At 38.8% G+C, this 24,747-nt stretch overlaps 2 protein-coding genes across 4 annotated transcripts; both read right to left on the bottom strand.

Moving 5' to 3' along the window:
* Nucleotides 1–210: 210 nt before the first annotated feature.
* On the bottom strand, nucleotides 211–6,243 carry LOC121636520. Of its 2 annotated transcripts, XM_041980055.1 has the most exons (7): nucleotides 6,206–6,243; nucleotides 5,972–6,006; nucleotides 5,629–5,681; nucleotides 4,559–4,769; nucleotides 4,237–4,397; nucleotides 3,140–4,153; nucleotides 211–2,243 (listed from the first exon to the last, which is right to left on the bottom strand). In XM_041980055.1, coding segments are annotated over exons 1-7 (1,602 nt in total). In that variant the 5' UTR covers nucleotides 6,208–6,243; the 3' UTR covers nucleotides 211–2,117. The 2 variants fall into 2 exon arrangements, with proteins under 2 accessions (XP_041835989.1, XP_041835988.1); XM_041980054.1 differs by having other exon boundaries at nucleotides 211–4,153.
* A 790-nt stretch (nucleotides 6,244–7,033) lies between these two features.
* Nucleotides 7,034–24,202, bottom strand: esyt1b (extended synaptotagmin-like protein 1b). 2 transcript variants are annotated; one of them, XM_041980052.1, is made up of 52 exons: nucleotides 23,542–24,202; nucleotides 22,445–22,486; nucleotides 21,415–21,549; nucleotides 21,231–21,304; nucleotides 21,067–21,139; nucleotides 20,801–20,890; nucleotides 20,581–20,636; nucleotides 20,324–20,444; nucleotides 20,059–20,235; nucleotides 19,754–19,836; nucleotides 19,501–19,549; nucleotides 19,317–19,406; nucleotides 18,905–19,000; nucleotides 18,374–18,445; nucleotides 18,191–18,277; nucleotides 17,943–18,092; nucleotides 17,704–17,817; nucleotides 17,421–17,597; nucleotides 17,216–17,301; nucleotides 17,085–17,133; nucleotides 16,781–16,870; nucleotides 16,600–16,695; nucleotides 16,431–16,502; nucleotides 16,254–16,340; nucleotides 16,016–16,162; nucleotides 15,732–15,838; nucleotides 15,460–15,637; nucleotides 15,202–15,378; nucleotides 15,023–15,105; nucleotides 14,674–14,722; nucleotides 14,498–14,587; nucleotides 14,239–14,334; nucleotides 13,886–13,957; nucleotides 13,071–13,157; nucleotides 12,800–12,946; nucleotides 12,582–12,715; nucleotides 12,303–12,435; nucleotides 12,131–12,225; nucleotides 11,857–11,998; nucleotides 10,739–10,915; nucleotides 10,554–10,636; nucleotides 10,335–10,383; nucleotides 10,125–10,214; nucleotides 9,904–9,999; nucleotides 9,750–9,821; nucleotides 9,578–9,664; nucleotides 9,293–9,439; nucleotides 9,056–9,198; nucleotides 8,524–8,655; nucleotides 8,333–8,435; nucleotides 8,061–8,110; nucleotides 7,034–7,747 (listed from the first exon to the last, which is right to left on the bottom strand). In XM_041980052.1, exons 1-52 carry the CDS (start codon nucleotides 23,896–23,898, stop codon nucleotides 7,720–7,722), a joined length of 5,517 nt encoding a protein of 1,838 aa, XP_041835986.1. In that variant the 5' UTR covers nucleotides 23,899–24,202; the 3' UTR covers nucleotides 7,034–7,719. The 2 variants fall into 2 exon arrangements, with proteins under 2 accessions (XP_041835986.1, XP_041835987.1); XM_041980053.1 differs by lacking the exons at nucleotides 15,202–15,378; nucleotides 15,460–15,637; nucleotides 15,732–15,838; ... (5 more) ...; nucleotides 17,085–17,133; nucleotides 17,216–17,301 and having other exon boundaries at nucleotides 23,542–24,201.
* Nucleotides 24,203–24,747: the final 545 nt, after the last annotated feature.

The raw sequence follows: 24,747 nt of genomic DNA, 5'->3' as shown, positions 1-24,747 counted from the left end.
TTAACTAATTTATAACTGTCCAGTTTAAGCATGGTTCATTTCCTTTCTGTAGTGTTTATGTTCCCTTTAACAGTTCTGTGTTGTTACATTTATTTATCTGCATATTTCTACAATTTTTGTACAGAAAACAAGTAACAAGTAAAACATGTTTTGCATTTTGTTTACAACCTGGCCTGAAGGGAAGGAAAATATAATAATCGGGTGTTGGATAAAATTACCATTTATTAGCAATCTGATCATGTCAACTGACAAAAGGTTACATTTACAACCAAATTTTACTATTTTAAACATTCTGAAAAAAAAAAGAAAATACAGGTCAACATGTCGACAGGAAGCTGGGGAAAAGTAAGCTCAATAACTGTAGATTGTACATATGGAAACATGATCTGCAAACTTTAGAGCTGTCAATGTTTTATATTACACTTTAAAGAAAAACTTACTTGTAATGTAAAATATTTTTAAAAATACAGCAAGACATAGGCTATAACAGTAATTCTTAAACTTTTTTCAGCATTGTATCCCCAGTGGAAGAATTTTTCATCCAAGTACCCCCTAAACCTGGGCTGTCAATCATATGACGTGGGGACCAAAACAGGCCCACCAGAAGGTCCAATCTGGCCATCAGGATGAATAAATTTAAATTTAAACTCAAAATTTACAATAAAACAGTTTAACAGGCCAGAACACTTAACTTTTACAACCTTATTGCAAACAAAAACATAATGTTGATTTTAACATATCTGAAGCATTGTTTTTACTTAAGGAAACATTGAAGAGTTTTGTCCTTGTTGATGCAAAGATGCTTGGTCGAATTTTCTCCCAGTTAAAGCCCACAACCTGCCTTTTAGACACTATTCCCACATCGCTTTTAAAAACATTTCATGGTCTCTTTGAGCCCGAGCTTTTACATATATTATTCTCTTTAGATGGGGCTTTTCAATCTGCCTTCAAAACAGCAGTGGTGAAGCCTCTTTTGAAGAAGAGTAATTTAGATCCCAATATTCACGATAACTACCATCCTGTATCCAACTTATTATGCAGTTTACTACATGGTTTTATTCCTATCTCACAGGTCAAAATTTTTTGTAAGTCTGGATACCTGCTCCTCAGGAATCCATGAAATCACGTGTGGGATTCCCCAAGGTTCAATTTGAGGTCCAGTAGTTTTTAATCTGTACATGCCGCAACTTGGTGATGTCATCAGAAGACACAGCATTGATTTCCAGCTATGCTGATAATACCCAGCATTATATCACAGTCTCCTGATGACCTACAAGCAGTTAATGTCCTTTTAAACTGTATTTTAGATATAAAGTCGTGAATTGCAGATGATTTTCTACAGCTTAACCAGGACAAGACTGAAGTTTTAATTATCAGTCCTGAAGATGAGATAATAATCATTTTACCGAAAGTGCAGAATTTTTAACCTTCTCAGTGTGTGAGAAATCTGGCCGTCCTTTTTGACTCTGAGCTGGATTTTGTTTCACTGCCTCTTGCAGGCAGTTTTTTGCAAATGGACACAAGCAAATTGGGCAGATTTTATTTTCATCTCCTGCTGTCGCTCCCTCTCTTGCCAGTACTTTAGTGTGATGCTGCGTTGAGGAGTTCTGTATCTCAGAAACACCTTTGGTGTCCTTCAAGCTTGGCTGTAATGCGGTGGTCTTTTGATACTGATGCTTCAACAGAGGGTTCTCTTTCAATTTTTCATATAGCACTGACTCTTTTTGAAAAGCCAATATATTTACATTTGACTTTTGCTGGTTTATTGACAGAAATAGTTTGAGCTTCAAGTGGCTCCTTTGTGGTTAAACCTGTATAATTACAAATGCTCTTTGTTGGGGATCTTTGTCTTCCGTGACGTGTCCTGAGTTATTGATTTGTACTCTTGAAGAGAGGGATTTCTTTTCTGCATTGCGTTTAAGGCTGCACTGAAAGCATCTTGACTTTGACTTGGCCCACATACAGTCACTTCTTCACAGGAAAAAGTCAGCAGAAGTTTGCTTTTGTTTTTCTAGATAGCTCTCAAAACATCACTCCACTGATCTGGATCTAAAAACTTGAGAGGAATAACTGAGCCAGAAGACTCAGACGAAGTACTCTGGACCAGTTTTGTGAATTCAGAGAGCTTCTTCTGGGCTTCCATCTTCTTGGTCTGCTTCAAATTTCACGTTGACATTTGCCTCAATTCTAATTCTGTTTTCTTTCACTATACATTTAATTTCCTCCTTGTAGATGTGGTTCATGTACCAGTAATGACCCACTGAGACAAGGCAATCTTCCGATGGCTTTTTATATTCATCAAAAGAGTTGTTTCTTGGGAGTAGAATGTGCACTACTCTGTCTCCCCCTGCTTGGTAGACGGATGTGTTGATTCTCCATTAAATGGAGGTCGACTGGAGGTCTCCTCTGACCAATGACCAATGCTGGACTCGTCTACTGGGCCACTGAGCCCAGTGGCACCAAGAACTTGGGTGAGGCTTAAGGGTGATGTGGCAGTCTTCTGGTGCAGATGTAGAACAGCTCTGGCTGCATGACTTTCCAAGGAGGCATTTTCTCCAGGTCCTAAGTAAGAAGCTTTGACATCAATTTTGTCTTGACTCAAGTTAGATTCTCTGAAGGTCACACCAAACTTTTCTTTGATCTTTGTTAATTCTTCAGCATAAGCAGTCTTCATCACCTTCCAGTGGCTCTCCTTCATGGTTAATCCTGCATCAACAAGAGGATCTTTGATGGTCATATTTATCTTCGGTGATGTGTCTTGAAGTGCTGGTTTGTGCTCTCTGAGAGAGGGATTTCTTTTCTGCATTGCATTTAAAGCTGCACTGAAAGCATCTTGACTTTGACTTGGCCCACATACAGTCACTTCCTCACAGGAAAAAGTCAGCAGAAGTTTGCTTTTGTTTTTCTGAATAACTCTCAAAACATCACTCCACTGATCAGGATCTACAAACTTGAGAGGAAAAACTGTGCCTAAAGATTCAGATAAAGAATTCTGGACTAGTTTTGTAAAATCAGAGAGAGCTTCTTGTGGGCTTCCATCTTCTTGGTCTGCTTCAAACTCTACCCTGACACTTGTTTTAATGTTAACTTTATTTTTTTTCAGTATACATTGAATTTCCTCCTTGTAGATGTGGTTCATGTACCAGTAATGACCCACTGAGACAAGGCAATCTTCAGATGGGTTTTTATATTCATCAAAAGAGTTGTTTCTTGGAGTAGAATGTGCACTACTCTGTCTCCCCCGCTTGGTGTACTGATGTGTTGATTCTCCATTAAATGGAGGTCGACTGGAGGTCTCCTCTGACCAATGACCAATGCTGGACTTGTCCACTGAGACACTGAGCCCAGTGGCACCAGCAGGTTGGGTGAGGCTTAAGGGTGATGTGGCAGTCTTCTGGTGCAGATGTAGAAGAGCTCTGACTGCATGACTTTCCAAGGAGGAATTTCCTCCAGGTCCTAAGTAAGAAGCTTTGACATCGATTTTGCCTTGACTGAGGTTAGATTCTCTGAAGGTCACACCAAACTTTTCTTTGATCTTTGTTAATTCTTCAGCATAAACAGTATTCATCAGCTTCCAGTGGCTCTCCTTCATGGTTAATCCTGCATCAACAAGAGGATCTTTGATGGTCATATTTATCTTCGGTGATGTGTCTTGAAGTGCTGGTTTGTGCTCTCTGAGAGAGGGATTTCTTCTTTTCTGCATTGCATTTAAAGCTGCACTGAAAGTATTTTGACTTTGGCTTGGCCCACAAACGGCTACTTCTTCACCGGACAAAGTGACCAAAAGCTTGCTCTCCTTTTCCTGGATGGCTCTCAAAGCATCACTCCACTGATCTGAATCTACAAACTTGAGAGGAAAAACTGTGCCTAAAGATTCAGATAAAGAATTCTGGACTAGTTTTGTAAAATCAGCGAGAGCTTCTTGTGGGCTTCCATCTTCTTGGTCTGCTTCAAATTCTACCCTGACATTTGTTTTAATGTTAACTCTATTTTTTTTCAGTATACGTTGAATTTCCTCCTTGTAGATGTGGTTCACATACCAGTAATGACCCACTGAGACAAAGCAATCTTCAGATGGCTTTTTATGCTCTTCAAGAGAATTTTTTCCTTGTGGGTCAATATCTTTCCTAACTGGGTCACTTTGTTTTTCATCCTGGATGGGGAACAAAAAAGTATATCAATTTATTTAGAAACAGTGTTTTTGTAAATTGGCATTATTTCTTTGACAGTACATACAGCTTGTGGCCCCGGCACAGAGGAAGAATTGTTCATTGACGCATCATCTGGTCTTTGTAAATCCAGGTTTAGTGGTGCCAGACTAATGGACAGTATGGTGACTGTTTTTCCATCTTTACTGGTCAGTGTTTTTCCATTTAGTTCCTGAAGATCACTCAAAGCTTAGAAAGAAGAAAAAAAAATCATTAAAAGTTGCAAAGTTTATATTCATTTAGTCAGAAAGCCAAAATAAACTATTATTTAAGTTGTTATAGATATGCAATTAGATGATCGTGCAGGTCCTGACTGATACAATCCTAAGATTCAAACAGCCATACTGCACCTGGGCTGGGTTTCACTTTGATCAAGGCACTTCCATCTTTTTGGATGTTTTCAACTGAGCAGTCCATCTTATTTTCTCTTCCATTGAACCAAGTCTGAAGAAGTTTCTCTAGTCTTGGTTTTGGTTTCTGTACTTGATCAGACTGTGACCAATTTAGTGAAAGAGTTAGCAGTACACCTTCATTTATATCTTGTGGGGAGGCCATCCCACCCTGGAAGAAACATGGATTACTATATATTACTATTTGTGAGAGGAATTTAAAAAGTCCTGAGCTATCCAGTTAAAATCATCTGTATTAAAGTAATTTCTGTATAATTCAAATAAAATTATACAGATTGCTTCAAATTATTTAAAAATTTTAGAAACTGATGACAAACTAAGTTCACATATTATAATTTATAAAATTGATATTTCTATGCTGTTAACGTATAAGTAATATTAAAACCAAATAACTTTACATAAACACAAATAATAATAAAACACAGGTTATCCTATGATATTCACTTTGTTCCTTTTTTCTATTTCCACGTCAGCAGGTATTACAGGTTTGTTTGTTTGTTTATTTATTTATTTACTTACGTATTTATGTATCTCTTTATTTTAAATAAATAAATAAATAAAATTCTTGTATGTTAATCATTTATTGTGTCATATGCAAAAATTAATGTAGTGCATTGTTGTGCATCTACGCGGGGGCAGAAGACAAATATCAGATTATGTACAACAGCTTTTTTAGCCAAGTTTTACCGTAAACTAAGGCAAAAGTTCTCATGATACAAACTGCATAATAAGGTTAACAAAGCAGAGATCCAGTGCTGTGTAATGTTCTGAGGTACAATTATCGCATTGCACCTGAATGCAGCCTAAGTAAGTACTGTGTTGTGATTGGTAGTTGATATCCCGTATTCGGGGAATGTATCACGAGAGTTGTATTGAAGCTAAGGCCTTCTGTACTGTAACATGACTGCATACGTTCTACATAAAAGTTATATCAAACGCAGCACGTCCGGATCAGTTATTCCTGCACGTCTGCAAAACAAACAACACGACATGCTGAACAGTTTACGTACTTGAACGTCCTCGACCTGAGTTCCTGACATTTTCAGTCTTCTTTCTTGACAAACTGCAATTATTTACATGGACATGTCAGTTGTATTCAAATAACCACCTCTTTTCATTATTATTATTATTAAAATTATTATTTCGTTTGAGCTATTTACGTAAAACTGCCTCCAAATGCTGACAGCTTGTTATTCCTCCATTCTACTTTAGTTTACGTCTGTTTAAGGGGAAATGCCGTTCCTTATTTATTTACATCACAAACCTTTAACAAAATCGTTCACTCATCGTTCTGTCAACAAAATGAACAACAAGCCAATGTGAATTTCCAACTGTGGCGCATCATTTACTTACTTTCAACAATGTTTTTCCAACAAACTCTCTTCTTCCTGGTAAAAGAAAGTGAAAGTTGTAGACTTCGGTAAAGTTAGAAAGATATTCACAGATTCGGCTTTTCCGGATTAATAACTCATCAATGGAACATTGCTTCTACAAAACCGACACAACACCGCAATCACAGCAACGTAGACTGCGAGCTACAATCGTATTTTCATCAAAACGAGCGGTCCTCCGAGCTGGGAGACTTACATTAGACTCTATGCAGAACTGCCGGTGCTCGACTGGGCAGGGACCGTCTGCAAATTGTAACGCCGAAAAAAATACGGAAGGAAAATATTTAATAACTACAATATGACATGTTATAGTGCCACCAAACTAACAGTACTAATAAACCATCTCATATTGATCATACTACAGCTCCTACTTTGGTAAAAATATGCTTACATGTATTTTAAGGATTTCTTTTATCATTTAAATAAGTAATAAATGAACAGTATCTACAATATGACATGTTGTAGTGCCACCAAACTCACAGTACTAATAAACCATCTAATCTTGACCACACTACACTTCTTACTTTGGTAAAATATGCTTATATGTATTTTTAAGATTTTTTTTTTATATTTGTCATTTAAATGAGTAATTAATGGGCAATAACTACAATATGACACAGTAATCCTTTCTTTGTGTGGTTATCCAAGCTATTAATGAATGATGGCTCTTGATGTAGTGTTGCCTGAAAAATCAAAAATCATAGGTATCCCACTATGTAGTGTAGAGAAAAATATGGAATTTCTCAGTCATTTCTTAAACATTTACATTTATTATATTTTTTAACACTCAACCTATCATTAATACAGCTTTTGTACCATTAAAATTACTTGTTGACATCACATCTTCCAACTTTTTTTTTTCAACTGCCACATCCCAATTTATTTGGAATTAGTTGGTGACTTTTCATGCACATGAAATGTAATTAAACAATGAGACAAAATGTAAAATATCAAGTTCATACTACAAATTAATGTGAGATTATAAACTGAATCTCCTATAAAGATATCAAGAAACAAAGGTTAGAGGTGCAAAATCTGTTTATTATTTTTCAACAAACAGTATACGATCTGATCAATCTTTGCAAACATATGAAAACTCAAAAATACCATAAGTGTAAAGTATGAGAAGCAAAGACATCTTAGCTGTAAAAAATAAACATAAAAAATTATTCAATAAGGCGCTGTGATAAGATACGTGGAAAAGTACTGTGAAATATACATATATGAGATCCACTGTAAACCGGCCATAAAAAAAGGTTAAAAATACTGAAGTGGCATCAACCTTCATAAATGATACAAACGCAACTAAAATCAGACGTTACTGCACTTCAAACAAAATATTCTCAAACATTAATAGCAACAAGAAAAAAAAAACTAAATCTGACAACGTTCCTCCTGAACCTGAATCACTTGCTCTACTCCATCTATAAACTCATCCTCATGCAACAATTTAACCATTTTCTGACCTCCTAAAAGCTTTTCTTATTTTTTAAACCCAACTACTTCAGCCTACTCATCTTTGGTGGAAGTAATTACATATAGTGCACTCCACTTTTCTACTTTATGTTCATACACAGTGAGCTGGGTGGATGCAGGTAAAGCTGCCACAGTGGTGCAGAAGTGGAGAAGAAGAAGGCATCAGTGTGAGAAGCAGCAGATTAGGTGATGAAGTTCTCATCACTGTTACAACAAGGTCAGCAAGCAGAACAACTATTCAGCCTCGTCAGTCAGAGTGAACCTGAAACATGAAGCGAAACAGTCATTTCACTACAAAACACTTGCAACGCAAAAAATTAAAATGTAAATAAAAACAAAATGCTGTGATTTTTAAAATCTCTAGAATCCATATTTAATTAGAAATAATAATAATAATAATAATAAAGCCATCACTGTGAGAAAAGACATTGTTGGATTTTAACAATGAGTTTATACTTTACGCAGCAACTCATATTCTAAGAAGTGGTGCTGTAGGTTTGTACAAGTTTCTAGCATTTGGTGAGAGTTTAGTGTGTAACGTAAAGTCATGGGAAAACTGAAAGTGTTCTGCTCACCACTCTGTAACACCAGACTTCAGGTCCATCTGGGCCAGCTCAATCTGCACCTAAAGATTAGAAAGGTCATATCAGCAGCTATACAGTTATTCTGCTCGAGTTCAGTGCATTTCAATGTAATTAAACAATTAGAAACAAAACTCTTTGACAAACTTTCATGCAATGAATGTAAAATAAGGGACCAACTAAGTTACCTACTATTGTCCTTCTTGAGTGCATATAGTGCATATTTATTCTTTGTGTGAGCAGATGTCCTGCAGTTTCAAACCTACCTGTCCAATCACATCTCGGCTCCTGAAGGAAGCAGAGTTATTTTTCACCGATACACTGAGGCGCCTGAATCTTGTCTCTTCCTCAGAGAGATCATACTCAAACCTTAATGACAGGACAAAAAGGAAAAAAACATCAGTACTAACAGAGATCATCAGGGATAATAACATCTCTACTGAAACAACGTGATTACCTTTCATTGTATTCTGGGTTGAGATCTTTCTTCTTCACAGCTGTCTTTCTCTTGGTGGCCTTACTTTTGTCTGGCAGCAGCATGAGCGAGACATAGCTGTCGATACCGTCTTTACTTTGTGACATCAGAGCCCTGTGTGAAAAAAACAGCAATTTTTTGTTTATCGCTCAGTTTTAACTTACACTGTTTTTAAAGTTGTTTTTTTTGTTACTGTATTTCTAGTTTCTATATTTTATAGATAAAGGTATTAAACTTTTTTCCAGAATGCCTTAACAAGCTGAGGATTTGTAAAAATTAATAAGATCTTTGTCTTTTTTGGTTGAATAACTATTATATTTAATTATTTTATTATCTGAAAATCCAGTTTTTGAAATGTAACTTAACTCATATTACTGAACTTATGCAAAAAGAAAGAAAAAAGAAAAGCTTAACCCTTAACTCAGCCTCAAACAGCAACAATGCTTCTATACATGTAACTGGCATGAACAGTGACCTGTTCATGCCAGTTACATGTGTGTTATGTCACACACACCTGCAGGCATGCACGATGACAACAAGCTTTCTCTCCTGCGTGGCATACGAAAGAGACATCTTAACCTGCCCATTTCCAGGGCCAGGAGCAGCACAAGGCAGAGTCCCTGTACCGATCATATCCACCATTTTGGACTTCAAAATCTATTAAAACAAATTGAGATGATCACCAAAGACCAGAATTCAAAGCAGTTAAGGCACAAATATATTTGATCTTTTTTTTTTGATCTGTTATCACCTTGAGTTCAGCCCTCAGGAGGATCTGACTGTCAGGCAAGGCGCCGTCCAGATGGAACCACTGGTCCAGGACCAGCTGCGGCGCTGCGAGTAGCTCCTTAACAGTAACCACGAGAGATCCCATCGGCTGGTCCCAGCCACTGGACAGCTGAAAGGCAAGAGACAGGGCGGTAATTTTTCTGGTAAATAAGATGGAAGCTCATTTAACCTGTGCCACAAATGGATGCAATAAGCAGCAGAACAGATCTAAATTCTGCAAACTAAAAACTCTAAATAAAAATCTTGCCTTCAGCACAAGCATCTGATGTTTGGGGTCATGCACCAGGAAGTAGAAAGACTCATTCCACTGAGGACTGGTACTGCGGTCACACACCTGAAACGTATGATGAAATGTTAAAGTGAGCAATATCTATTAAATGTATTTATCACAGCAGAAAGCAGTAGGCATGAAGTCTCACTTTGGTTTTGTAGGTTGTGTCACCCAGAACGAGCTCAGCTCCTGCTTTGGGCTCTTTCCCACTCTTCTTCAACTATGTGGTAAAAGAATAGCATTCACGCTATATTCTAGGAATCAGTTTTGGTCACAGTGTAAACAAACTCCAGGTGACTCACTGGAAGCGAATGCGCTGCCTCTATGTAGACGAAGAGCAGAGCTGCAGAGGGAACAGCTTTGTTCTGATAAGACTGGAGAGACTGAAGCTGCAGCACCTAAAACATGGAACACAACACATTATGTTGCAATATGAACAGCAGGCCTTGTGTGTCAGCAATTTCTCATCTAGTGGCACCTAAAGTAGTGAGTGATAAAGCTATAAACTAGTAGAGGAGCTGACCTGATCAAGTCTGACTGAATTTGACACAGTAGGAACCCACTCCAGTATCAAGTGAACGGCTCCAGATTTCACGTCCTGTAGAGTGAACCACTGTAACAGAGACAGTTACAGTTGAAGAAGTGGGACAGTGGCTTTCATTTAAGAAAATTATACAAAATGGATTTGGGAAATCACAAGGCGCAACCTCATGACCAAGAGTTACTGACTAACCTGATCTGTGTACTGTGATCTGATGACCTCTTTAATCTTAACAGTGAATCTGTGAACACGGATACAAGCAAATGATTAACTAACTGAGGCTCTTTTTATAATGTTGGTTACAATAAGAAATCACGCTTAAACCAGATAATTTACTGTTATTTTCTTCAAGTGTTAAGTGTATATACATATATATATATATATATATATATATATATATGTGACACACACCTTCCTAGAAAGTCATCCGAATCTAAATCCTTATCAAATGCTTCAAACTTGATGTCCTGGTCTCTGTGTCCACTCAAAACAACCTGTTAAAAACAAACAAAAATGTGTATTTGAAGAAGAAAAAGATTAAAACAGTGAAATCCAAAACATAAACAGTATTTTAACCTTAACCTCAAACTCCATACCTCATACATTTCATTCCAGGTTGGGTTTAGATTTTCTTTGATAACATGGCTTTTAAATGCAACCCCTCCTATGTTAATCTTGACATAGGGATCACTCTTGCCCTTCACCATTCCACCCATCAGGTTATCCTTTGCAACCAGATTCTTGGCCTCCAGCAGGTGAATCCTCAGCAGCCCCTACAGGGTGAAGATGAGAAGTGTTAGAAAATTTACAGAAAGACATCTACTGGTAGGTGCATTAAAGGTACCGTACACATTTAATAACTAATATTAACTAGCTCATGCACCATCCAAACAAATACTAGAGGCAACAATAACGAGTATTCCATCTCTACTAGCTACCAAAGTCTGAAGTTTGGCTGTCTTTGAATGCACATTGTGTCACTGAATTAGATTATGAGATGCTTAAATGTCTTTGCTAAAGGCAATTAATGATTTTTCTGCTTTGTTTATTTAGCAAAAGTAACTTATCAAACCCACCACACAAACCGTGTAAAAATATTAACAATCACATGGATGTTTTTCAACAGACTGCAAACCAGAATTATTACAATTCCAGAAGAGAACAAAATAATCCCAACAGAAGTAGCTGTGATATTTGAAAGAAGAGGAAGAGGAACTAAATTACTCCTTGTACCTTTTTTCAAACAGTATTTGGGGAAGAAAAGCACGAGGAATAATTTAGTGCACCCAGACATCAAACTGAGAGCCAGCAGCAACAATTTCCATCAAATGATTGGGACTAAAATAAATGTTGTGATTAATATAGTTTTCAATTACTTAACACATCCATCCATCCATTTTCTATACCGCTTGGTCCAGTTTGGGTCGTGGGGAAGCTGGAGCCTATCCTAGCAATTAGCAGGCGAGAAGCAGGGTACACCCTGGACAGCTCGCCCGTCCATCACAGACTATTTAACACATATTTGATAGAAAAAATCTATAATAATGAGAAACATCATCATGCTGTAAATTCATGGTGGAACAGCGATGATGGCTTTGCGTGTTACTCTTCATTGAAGCGCTTTCCTATTGCTACAAGACAAAGCTGATGAAGAAGACATTTAAAGAGACAGTCACAGCTGCTGAAAGGTCAATAGCATCATAACCAAACCCACCTCTTTACCAAAATCCTGGCTTGGTGCTGTGTGTGATGGAAGAACTGGACCCACTTTGGGCATTTCTGTGACTTTTGCTGGCTTCGTGGAGTCAGTGGGAAGACCTGTGATTGTCGCATGAGCAAGATCGTCCAAACCAGTTCTGCAGTAACACGAAAATACAGACGCAGAGAAGTAGAAATTATTGCATGGATATTGTTACTTTCCCTCATTTCTGAAAACTAGAACTTAAAGAAGATATAGGGGGAAAAGTTGGTTGTGTTGTTAAGCTCACCCCTCTGTTTGGACTCGATGTGGTTCAGAGTCTTTTCTAACAGCTGTGTGTGACTTTGTGGGATGCCGATCTGCATCTGTGGGTTCTTCCACCAACTGACAGAAAATTATGTTAAAATGATGAAACTGTTTAAAATAGTCCGTTAGTACAGAGTAACTACTGCGTGACTCACTGCAGGGGAAGGGATTGTATCACGTGTGGATTCAGTGGCAGCTGATTCTACAGGAGGAACTTTTGGTGTGGAACGGGCAGGATCTGCTATTTGCGATTCAGGTTGTGGAGGCTGGTCTGATACTGCAAGAGACCTAAAAACACACAAAAGAAAAGCTAACAGCAGGTCTAAGCTGAAACTCTCCTAACAGCACTTTTAGGATGGCTTCGATAGTTTCTGATTTGAAACAGAGCAGCAGGTTTGATGTACACATAGTCAGATAGGGCAGAAATGGCTCACTCATTTCTTGGAACATCGTTTTTCTCCTCCTCATGAGCTTCTTGAATTATCTCTTCAGTGGGGGGGGTCAAAACTTTTTTCGCTGAATCAGTGGAAGATGGTCGTGGCACTTCTGTCATCCGGGTGTTAAGGATCTGTCAAAAACAAAATTCCAGTTTTTTATTTATTTCTATGTCAGATACCGTGGCACTAATTAATTTGTGCACACATCGTCATACCTTGAGTTCAGCTCTAAGGAGGATTTCACTTTCTGGCAAAGCTCCATCCAGATGCATCCACTGGTCCAGGACCAAGTGTGGTTCAGAGAGCAGCTCTCTCACAGGAAGCACAAGAGATCCCATCGGCTGGTCCCACGCACTGGATAACTACAGACACCAAGACACATTTATAACATTATTCTTGCAACAGCAAAAAGCTTTAAACCCTTTTTTATTTAAATAATTTAATAATAAATTAAATAATTTAAATAAATAAGTTAAGTAGGTCCACCTTGATTATGAGCATCTCTTCTCTGGGGTCACAAACCAAGAAGTGGAAGGCCTCACTCCACTGAGGAGATTGGGAGGGATCACACACCTACAAAAGAAAAATAAAATGAACAGGTTATATTGAATGTTCGATGCACTTTAGTTTTATTATTTCTTCCTTCATATTTGGTGTTTTGGAACACTTAATAAAAAAATATGCACTGTTGTCTATGTAGCACTTATAAGGAAATGTTTTTGTTTGGTGCATCCGCTCAATAATCTGCTTGAATATTTAGTTTCACTGAGCATTCAAACACATTTTCAGTTATACAGTTTACTGTTGTCACCCTTAGAGGGCAGAACAAACAGTTTTTGGCTCAGGGTGGCCAGACATACGAAGAGGAAGAATCCAGCATTATGTGTAGTAGTGGAAGTATTTGCCCGGTGCTGATGTATCAGAATATTTGTACAGTCTACCCATCGTTGTTGGTGAGAAATAAAAAAAAAAAAGTTTTCTACATCCATTACCGTCAGTCTGAGTGATGTAACATCTACTGTTTCAAACCTAAGCAACCTGTTGGGAAGTCAAAGTTTCAATTCTTATATAATAAAGTAATAGTTTTCCCCCCATTTTTTTCTGATTATTTGAAGACTTTGCCGACATGGTATATTCAGAAATTTCGGAAAGCCCATAATAAAATTATTATAATAGATTAAAAATGCATTAATAATATTTTAATCAATGTTGCAATAAAAATAAGTACTACTTGCACTCACAAATTTGCAGAGCCAAATACAGTGTGTGTTTATTTTTTCATGTTTGTATATTTCACATACCTTAGTTCTGTAAGTTGTTTTACCAAATACAAGCTCAGCTCCAGCTTTGGGCTCCTTTCCACTTTTCTTAAACTGGACACAGGAAGATAAATACCACAAAAGCTAATTTTAGTTGTGTTTTTACTCTAAGTAATCAAGGTTTGACATCCAACACTTTCTTTTAAAAATGTATGTATTCTTGCTTTATATCATGAGATAAAAAAAAACAGCTCAGCTTGGGATAACTACTGATCAATCGTTTGTCCAATTTTGCTTATACATCCCTTTATCAGCATATATACAAACTAATCTTGATCTTTAAATCAGAGACAGTAGATTTAATACTGTGTGTTGCAGTGTGCAAAATTTCTCACAGGCAATGAGTGTGCTCTGTCCAAGTAAACAAAGAGCAGTGCTGCAGAGGGAACCGCCTTGTTCTGGTAAGACTGGCCAGACTGCAGCTGCATCACCTGCAGCAGGGAATCAAATAAAAAATACATTACAGTGACTCAGCACTGATGAGGACAGAGAATCTAGACAGGCGGGGATCATGTTTAAAATTGTGCGTGATTATAAAGAAACCGTGTAATAATAAGATATGAAACATCCACAAATCATATTAAGTGCACTAACCCGGTCCAGGGTGTCATTATGGGACACTGTGGGAACCCACTCTAGTATCAAACGAACACGACCAGACTTTACGTCATTCAGGGTGTACCACTGAAACACAGGTGTTTCCTTACTGAATCTTAGCTTATAATTACAAAGGAACACAAATTATGATACAGAGTGAGAGCAATACCCACCTGGTCTGAGTACTGGGAATGGATTATGTCCGAGACACTGATTTTGAACCTGTTCTCAGTGAAGAGGAAAATGCAGGTCATGCATACATGGACAAACACATGAGCAATACGGTGCAGAATAACAGGTCTTCCAATAATAAAATATTTGAAAGAAGAAAAAGAAAGACAAAACTTGCTTTATTTTCCTTCGCCATTTTCTTTTAGTTTTTATAAACAATACATGTAGGCTTTTATGTCTATGCTAATCTTTCATTCGTATGATTGCTTTTGACAATGTACATGTCTGATTAATGATGCAAAGAGATGAGGTCATTGCAGAACAACTTGAAACCTCCACATTAACCCTCACCTGCCCAAGAAGTCATCTGTGTCCATATCTTTATCAAACAGCTCCACTTGCACCTCCTGTCCTGACTGAGGCCTCATTACCACCTGAGGGAATACAGAGCAGTCCAAACTATCTCATTAAAAAAGAACAATAAAACACTGTGCATTATTCTGTTAGTTTTGACAGCTCTTCATACCTACCTCATACATCTCATTCCAAACTGGGTTTAGATTCGCCTTAATCACATTACTCTTCAACAAGACCTTCCCGATACTGATCTTGGCATAGGGATCACTCTTGCCCTTCACCATCCCACCCATCTTGTTGTCTTTAGCAACCAAACTCTGGGCCTCCAACAGGATGATTCTCAGAAGTCCCTGCATGGAAGATATATTTAAATATGCAAAACTTTATTGTAACTATATCTGGTCATGCTCGTCATGACTTTGTGATGTTACCTCACTGGCAAAGCTAATATCTGGGGAAGTATGAGGGGGCTGTGTTATGACAGGGGTCAGTGATTCCTCCACTTTATCCTCATTCACATCCACAGCACTTTCTTTTTCTTCAACCTTTTCCTGCAAAATCACTGAGGAAGTGATTGTCTCCACCGGAGGAGTGTCCACTGAACTTGACCTAAACATAAATAAAAAGCAATAATGCATGTTTAAGAGACTGGAGGAAGGAACAAACAAGGGAAAATAACCTTTTCCAGAATGAACTATCTTACTTGAGCACTTTGCCTGTCTCCTGTGGGTGTTTAGCTGGAGCAGGGTCCGATGCCACAGTGACCTTAGCCTTTTCAGTAGCACCTGGACACTTGCTAGGGATCAGCAACTGTAATTAAATTGATTTTATTAACACAGCAAAATAGCACAAAGCAACAGCTTTCACAAAGGAAAGATAGATTAAATACAAAGAGATGAATATATACTGAGACACTCAGCAAAGCCTTACACCAAGACAAATGGAAAATAAAACTCCACATGATCAACAGTAAAAATATTACCCTACCTTTAGTTCAGTCCTCAGTAGAATTTGACTCTCAGGTGAGGCTCCATCCAGATGGAACCACTGGTCCAGGACCAGTTCTGGTTCAGACAGCAGCTCTCTAACAGGAACAATCAGAGAGCCAATGGGCAAGGTCCAGCTGTGAAAAAGCTGGAAAGAAAATTTAATACTGAGTGTTATTACAGCCGTATATACAGTACATGAGATCTTACTCTTTCCATCTGCATGGCAGACTGCTAACCTTAAGTACAAGGATATCTTCTCTGGGATCACGGACCACGAAGCAGAATGCCTCATTCCACTGAGGTGATGTTGTACGTTCACACACCTTCAGAAAAAAGCATTAAGAGTTTGACACTTTAACAGAACTTGTGTTTGAATCAGCCCTGCATTATCTGAGGAAAGTTTTAGATCTTACTGTCGTTTTATGAGACATTTCTCTAAGAGTTAACTCTGCTCCGACTTTTGGATCTTTTCCGCTCTTTTTCACCTATAAAAACAAAGATCAGGTAACGATTTTCGCTAAGAGTTCAAAAAGCTAACTAAAGCCTCTTCTACACACTATGTGTCAGTATTAAAGGACTCACTGGTAAGCCATCTGCTTGGTCGACATACACAAACAATAGAGCTGCAGAGGGCACTGCCTTGTTTTGGAAAGACTGCCTGGAGTGGAACTGAAGAACCTAAATCCGCAGGAAAAAAATAAGGATCATGAATAAAACTCACCAGAGTATTCATCAACTCGTGGCTTGATTTGAAAACACTGACCTGGTCCAGTCTGTCTGACTCTGAAGATGTTGGAACCCATTCCAGCACTAAGTGAAGTCGGCCGGACTTTACATCACTCAGCGTGTACCACTGACAAATAAGGAGAAAATATTTTAATGTGGGAGTAAGATTTTCGACTGGTCTAGCCCAAACAACAGACACCACCATGCACTTTTTTCATGAAGTAATTTTAGAAATATCTAATTTAAGTACTTATAACTGTATTTTTTTGCTTAAATATGTAAGGCCTTCATGTTGGCCTTTTTACTCTATCTACATTCATAAAACCCAAAAACACACCCACCTGATCAGTGTACTGAGAGTCAATGATATCCTTCAGACTGATATTCAGCCTGCAAGTCAAGAAATATGAGATTTGAAGTCATGAACTTTTATCTAATTACCAAACATGATGATGACACTGTAGATAGCTACCTGCCCATGAAGTCATCCTTCATGTCCATGTCTTTATCAAACACCTCCACATGCACCTCCTGGCCTGGAAGCTCGGTCAGAATAACCTGAGAGGCAAACAAAGTCACACACTTCAAAGGCTGCACTTAAACCACAGCATGAAATCTGAGAATGCTTTCAACTTTAGTCATCCTTTAAAATTCAACATCACTGCACATGTATTCACCTCATACATCTCATTCCAGGTGGGGTTAAGATTACTCTTGATAACATGGCTTGTGAATGTTTCACCCCCTATGTTGAGCTTGACATAGGGGTCACTCTTGCCTTTCACCATGCCACCCATCAGGTTATCTTTTGGAACAAGATTCTGGCCTGCCAATAGGTGAATTCTCAGCAGTCCCTGAGTAGAATATAACACAAATTACAAGTTTGAATGTATTAAAAATACATATAAACATGTTTTATGCTTGGAGATAAAGATATATAATCACACTGTCCTCCATTACCTCTGTAGCAAAGCTAGGATGAGGGGAGGTGTGTTGGGCCAGCTGTTTGGACAATCCAGCTTCCAGATTAGATGACACATCAGATGAAACATGTTCCTCATCTAACCACAAGACCTATGTTGAAGTGGGAAAAAGTAAGATAGAAGGAGACGCTAAACTAAAATCCCAACTTAATTTTGGTTATATATATTTTTTCCAGTTCAGTGCAGAATTAGTAAACAGGCATTGATGTCATTTACCCTTAGAACTGCGTTGATATATATGCGACTGGCTGATTCGGGACTTTCCAACTGGAACCACTGGTCCAGAGAAAGAGTGGAATTTGCCAGTAGGCGGGACAGGGGGATGGTCAGACTGCCCAGCAGCTGCACACGGTCAGCATCCTTCACCTGATTAAGGAAAGCCAAATTAACACCACAACTGGTTTGACTATCAAACTGCCAAACCTGAGGTTTAATGCATGGAACTTAATCATACTGGTTGGTACCTGAATGTTTATGTCCTGTTTGCGGGGATCTTTAATAAAGAAGGTAAACGCTTCTTCCCACTCTGGATTATTGGTTGTATAACAGATCTAAAGACATGAGTAAACAGTTTGTATATATATATATAAAAAAAAGTAAGTACATCTATGGTATTTCATTTGGCTCTACCAGTAGATATACAGTACCTTGCTCTCTCTGGTGACATCCTTCACAGACATCTGCACCATGGGGCTGGGCTCTTTATTTCCCTTTTTCATCTGAATGTTACACAGTTTCAAGCAAACAGGAACAGACAGTAAGGCATGTGAATGATGAACAAACACACATGAGTATTATTCTAAAAACACATGGTTATCAGTAATAATGTTTTTGAGGCTCCCATAGCAACTGTGAGATTATGTAAAAGAATGCATCATACTGCATGGCACAATCAGGAAGTCTGCAATATAAAAAAAAATCCACACAGACTAGGTTTCACCGCTGCACCCTTTTGTGTTTGATAAGACAGCAGAAATTACAAGAGTAAGAAAAGTTTTACAGAGTTAAACTAAGTTAATCAGATTCTACCACGGTTTAAAAGAGTGGAAGGGGTGTGAGACCAAGTCAGCTACAACTACACCATTTTCAGCTACAGTTTTGCCACAGTAAAACCACACAGGAAGCAGCTCTGAGCTAAACATGAATATAGGCACTGAGGGAAAATATATCTGACTTACAGGAAGTGCCTCAGCTTTGTCCAGATACAGAACCAAGATGGCTGAAGACGGGGGCTCATTAGTCTTGCAGGAGACATTCTCACTCTTCTTTAAGATCTGAGGGAATTGCAAATACATTTTTTCCATATTGTGACTATATGACAGGGGTGTCCAGTTTCAGTCCTCGAGGGCTGCAATCCTGCAGGTTTTTCATGTATCCCTGCTCCAACACATCTGTCTATATTTGTTATATCCATTTATTTTGAGTCAGGTGTGTTGGAACATGGAAACCTACAGGACAGCAGCCCTCAGGGACTGAGTTTAGACACCCTTGCTATATGGCACCACGAAAGAGACTAATGAATGACACAGAAGACAGATTATGATTGAGACTGACTAGAGTAATGTATAAGTGGAAATGAGAGAGTCTAACCTGCTCTAATCGATCAGTACTGGGAAGCAAAGCCAACCACTCCAGTCTGAAATGAATCCGTCCAGAAGGAGCATCTTTCAAAGTGAACCACTGAGAGGACAGATACAGGCATGCATTTACTATCCGATGGTTAGATACTTGTTCAGAGAAAATATGGTTAGCTTGATAACAGCTTTTCACTTACATCATCAACAACTATGGATTTCCTCACAATGCCCAAATCCAATTTGGTCCTATATCAAGAAGTAAAACGAAATTATTAATATTACTAGTTGCATCAATAAAAACATCAACAGCACTGGAAGCAGATTCAACTTAAATTTATAATAAACCATAAGGACTCTTTCACATTGTCCATGACCGGTGACAGATGAGTGGTGAAAAGTGAGCATGTCAAATAAAAAAATAACACAAAGACATGAATTATGAACATGTACCTTCCCAGGAAATCATCCTGGTCTGGGTCTTTATCATACACCTCCACCTCCAACTCCTGACCAGGCACTTCATGGACTATGACCTAATGTATGGGACACACATAAGGACGTGAGGCCTTGACTGAGAGATCTGTATGGAAAGTGTCTGCAGACTCATGCATGAAAAATGAACTCCACCATAACAATGAGAGTCCAGTCTCTAAAATGTGAAATGCTGTGGTACACACCAATGAAACAGAATCTTTTGTAACCTGTACATGCAGCACAAATCTGAAACATTAAGAAAGATTTTCCTTTTTCCTCACCTCATACATCTCTCCCCATTTGGGAGAGTCTGTATTATCAATATGTTTGGAAGTGAAGGTCTGAGGCCCCACTCTTAATATAGCGTAGGGGTCAGACAAGCCTGCCATGACCCCTTTTACGTAGTTGTCCTTGGCTGCCAGATTCTGTGCCTCCAGGAGGTGAATGCGCACAACACCCTAAAAAAGAAAAATCAATTATAATACAGTTCTGTTAACTGAGACGCAAACTGGTGCAGTTTCAATGTGCAAGAACTTCAATCTTCACCCTGGGCAAAGGGCAGCGTAGGTGAGACACATGCAAACCAGGGACCAGTGGTACAACTAGACGGTTTGGCAGCACCAAGAAAGAGGCAATGGCGTCCATGATCATGCTGTCTGACATGACACTGCAAAAAATTAAAAAGTAAAGTTCAATGAAAAAAGTGGACAATACCTCAAATGTTTGAGATTATGTTTAGAAAAAAAACACTGTGATCATTACAAATGTGTAACTCTAAGAAAGATTATTTCAGCAGGACTCACTTTAGTCCAGGAATGTCCAACAAATTAGTCAATCCAGTCCAGTTGATGTCGAGTTTCTAGGAAAACAGAAAAAGATAGAGAAAAATCAATCTGGACTGACAGAAAATCAGTAGCATGAAAAGTAGATGAGACTATACAGGGACACATGATCTTCACAGCAATGGGGGGCTGATGGTGTAACAAGACGAGGACAAATAGAGGTGAATGCAGATGAACGTACAGGCCGACGGATGAAAAACATAGTGACTGCACCCACTATGGGCACATCTCCAATCAGAGGCTCCAGAATCACTCGCATCATCCCATGTAGCTAAACACAGAGAAACAGGAAGGAACATAAAATTAGTGAAATTCACATAGATTCAAACTCCAACCACTCTTATGTGTAGAAATCATATATGGCTTGTTGTTGTTCAGTTACTGGAATGCATAATTCCAGTTACTGAGAAGCTCCTTATCCAGCATAAGCGGAATAAGCAGACACACCTGTATTCCTTTAACTCCAGCTTTGCAGAAGTATCTTTTTACTTCAACGTTGATCTCTACATTGCCAACAAAGCTGTGGATACAAGAACAGACATGTCACCTAAAATAAGGCCTTCCAAAACTCTAAAACTAAGGTTAAACAAATGCAGATAATAAAAAGTCACCTGATGTACAGATCTAGCAGAACTTGCCCTTTGTCGTTTTCTGTGTGTGCCTTGATCCCAACAACTTTCATAGCCTGATGCAAACAGAAAACACATTTATTATTTGCACAATAAAAAAATTATAGTAATTACTTGCATCAATATTGACAGCATCATAAAATAGTTATGATCTCAATGGCATCACCTTATTTCCCATGTCCACCTTGGTGAAGTTGAGTGTCTGGAGGTGGGCGCTTGAGGCTCTGATAGAAGGAGCAATGGATTCTACCAGAAGCTTCTCAAGGTACTGGCCAACAAAGGGCCACACCTGCTGCAATACCTGGTAGGGGCATCAAGCATATCGAATAAGGATGCTTTTACGTGTAAGAAATATTGCATGCAATCTACAATCCTGCAGCATGCTGCCTTAGACTGCTACTGAAAGTAAACTTTGGCATATTAGTAATTCAGTATCAAAACTATCTGTCAGATTCTTTGGCTTCCATAAGCAGTAAGAGCTGAATGACAGAGACGGCTGGAGCCAGCTGGGCCTTCGCAGCTGTTAGTCTTCTTATTCTGGTACTTAAGGCTGCGTGACAATGAATTCTGTGCTCTACTAACTGTATATTAATCCAGAGATAAAAACATGTTTATACTTTAATTCTGTTCTTATTAGGAAAGAATCTAAAAGCTGAGGCAGTGGTTGGTTGTGTGCCTCTGCAACTGGGGGAAAAAAAACCACAGAGCTGGTTATAGTCTGGAATAAGTGGGGAGTGAGTCATCAGCTTTCTGCTTCTGTGGAGGACAAAGGAAATCTGCTGACCACCCCTCCAGTACCCGTTCTCAAACCAGTTCTTTGTGAAGCTAGGATCTCGTGGTCATGTTAGCATGAAAAGTGTTATTTTTGTATGTGCATATTATTGGCCTTCGTTTCTCTGGGTTGGAAGTGCAAAGGGGCTACAGTTTTATTTAGTTTAAAGGGACTGAACTGCTCCTCCCCCTTCCTGTTAGCCTGGCTGGCTGCAATGAAATGGAAATGTTGACGGTCGCCTGGCATGTGGCCTGCTCCCTGCAGTACAGAAGGCCTACAGGTTTGGAGGTGTGGCCTTTTTGGGAAGATGGCTGCAGCACTCTCTATCAAGCGTCACTCATCACAACAGTTGGCCAAGCTTAAAATAGATGAAAAATTAAACAATACAAAGATGAAGATAAATAGTAAACCCCTGATATCTTACCTTATTCAGCCATTCAACTTTCTCAACATCTTGAAAGTTTACCTGGAAGAAAAAAAAAAAACTATGAAGGCACACACATCAGTTGTGTCTAGAGCCTGGTAAATAAACAACAGGATGGGGAAATTATTCAAAGATTATCTGGAAATGTCATCAGGTACACTGTTGATAGAATTTGGCATGAGGTTTTTGACTTTGTTCTTGGAGAAAGCAAATATTGACAAAGGGAAAAAGAATGCAGATAAAGAGAATCTCCATCCAAAGACCACTTTGAAACACATCAAATATGAGTGCCCTCTCTGTTCATGTTCATAAATATTTCTGGTCATTAGGTTTGGTTCTAAAAGAATCTGAACACAAGTTGTTTGTTGGGCAACAAACCAGCAGAACGTGCAGGATGAACACTAAAGACTAACGTGTAAATGCACTCCTTGAAACATGTATGCATGGACATGAAAATATGGGCGCATGTTGCCTGGTTACAAGCAATCATGGAAATCACTCATAAAAAGAACCCACAGGAACCTCATTTGGGTGGGGTTTCATGCACCAAGTCAAAACAAGTCCATGCAGGTTTACCACTGTAATTCTAAGTTCTCTAAGGGATTCGTGTATGAATTTGCAAGACTGCGGGACTATTTAGTTTTTCCTAGAAAAAACTGATTAAAAATGCAGATGGGTTGAAGTGATTTTGACATTTTTGCAAAGGGCTATGAATGGGTTCATGTAAAAACAAGTTTAAAACAAACTAGGCAAGCATCTAAGTGGAAATGATGAAGAGAGAGGGGAGTATTGTCTGCACATCTGATCGCATGCTTTTTCATTATGAACCAAACAGCCATTCGTTATTTTTCAAGTATAGCTTGTGGCCTGTGCATGTGTGTTTCTCAAGTTTCATATAGCTAATAATTGTTGGTTTAGTTAGTTTACTGTAAACACCAGTACATCCTGTAAGATCCTTACAGGATATTATGATTTTAAACACCACTGCCAGGTATTTTGCCTCAAGTAATGTAAGGTTACTTTTGGTCAAAGTGAGCAGAGATGTATTTTTTAGGGCAATTTATGATCCCTGACTGCTGTGTGCTCTCTTATCTTACCCATGCAGGAAGCTTGGTTTTGGAGACTGTTCTGGACATATAGTCCTCCTCGTTGCCGAGCAGCTCTATCGCTGACTTGAGACGGTCCTCCTTTGCCTCTCGCGCATGTTTCCATCCCGTATAGACCATCATGCCGAACACCAGAAGACTGGTGCTGACCCGATAATAACCGGCAAGGTAGACGGGTAGCAAGGCAGTCAGACATTTCCCAAAGGTCCACAGCACTGCGACAGCACTTATCCCCTTGGGTTTGTTGGTCTCCGTTTCCACATTGCTCGGTGCTGCCTCATCTGACCCGCTCGCGCTCGGACTCTTAACGCCCTGGGGTTCAGTCGGTTCAGATTTTTCGCTCTGCATAGTGTTCTCTGAAAACAAATTTTAACGCCACCGAATTGAAGAAAAAATGCTGTAATAAAACTGTCGGAACTCACCTAAGAGTTAGAGTTTCATGTCTAAGGTCTGCTACCGTTCGAGGAGGTGGAGTGCTGCGCGTGAACTGCACTTGTACTGTCGCTTAGTCACACTTCACTCACATCCCAACTTATTAAATGGCCTTAAATCTTCTTTACTAACGTTTATCTGGCGCTGTTGTACAAGAGTCCAGAAGAAGTAGCAAGTTCTATGCCTCACCCAGTACCGTTAGCTAGATGAAAACACGCCCACTGAAACAAAAAAATGTGCATCTTTGACGTTTTCACTGCTGCGTCACGCTGCCCACGTCCGCTGTTATTACTGCGGCATAACACTAACCCTACATTTTACAAGACGAATTATCTTAATCACCATTTTCAATTAAAATTAAACAATGCCTGGAGGCCCAAGTACTGCACTGCATTTTGTGACCCATCTGATTCTGTGCCTCAAAGCCAAAACAAATTTCCAGAGAAGTTAGCCAAACAAGAGACTACAACATTAAAATGTGATATTTTTTCATAAAGTACTACATAGCACAAAGCAGAGCCAAATTCCAGAAATCAAAATGAGTTTCTTCTAAATATTATAAAATGCCCATATTTAGGGAAAGCATTAACAAAGATGGATAAAGTAAAGGTCGCAGATCCTAATCACAGTAAAAAATATGATGGGTTAAGAAAGATAGAGCACTCAGGTGATGATCCCAATGACTTAAGGAAAGCAAGTGCCAAATATTTCAGTTGTTTAAAGAAGTGGGTGGATATGAGACTCCTGGAAAAACGGATTACGTTT

This window comes from Melanotaenia boesemani, chromosome 3 (genome assembly GCF_017639745.1).
Source record: "Melanotaenia boesemani isolate fMelBoe1 chromosome 3, fMelBoe1.pri, whole genome shotgun sequence".
NCBI classification, from domain to species: domain Eukaryota; kingdom Metazoa; phylum Chordata; class Actinopteri; order Atheriniformes; family Melanotaeniidae; genus Melanotaenia; species Melanotaenia boesemani.
Note: the sequence above shows the minus strand (reverse complement) of the source record. Positions and strands in the feature narration are given on the sequence as shown.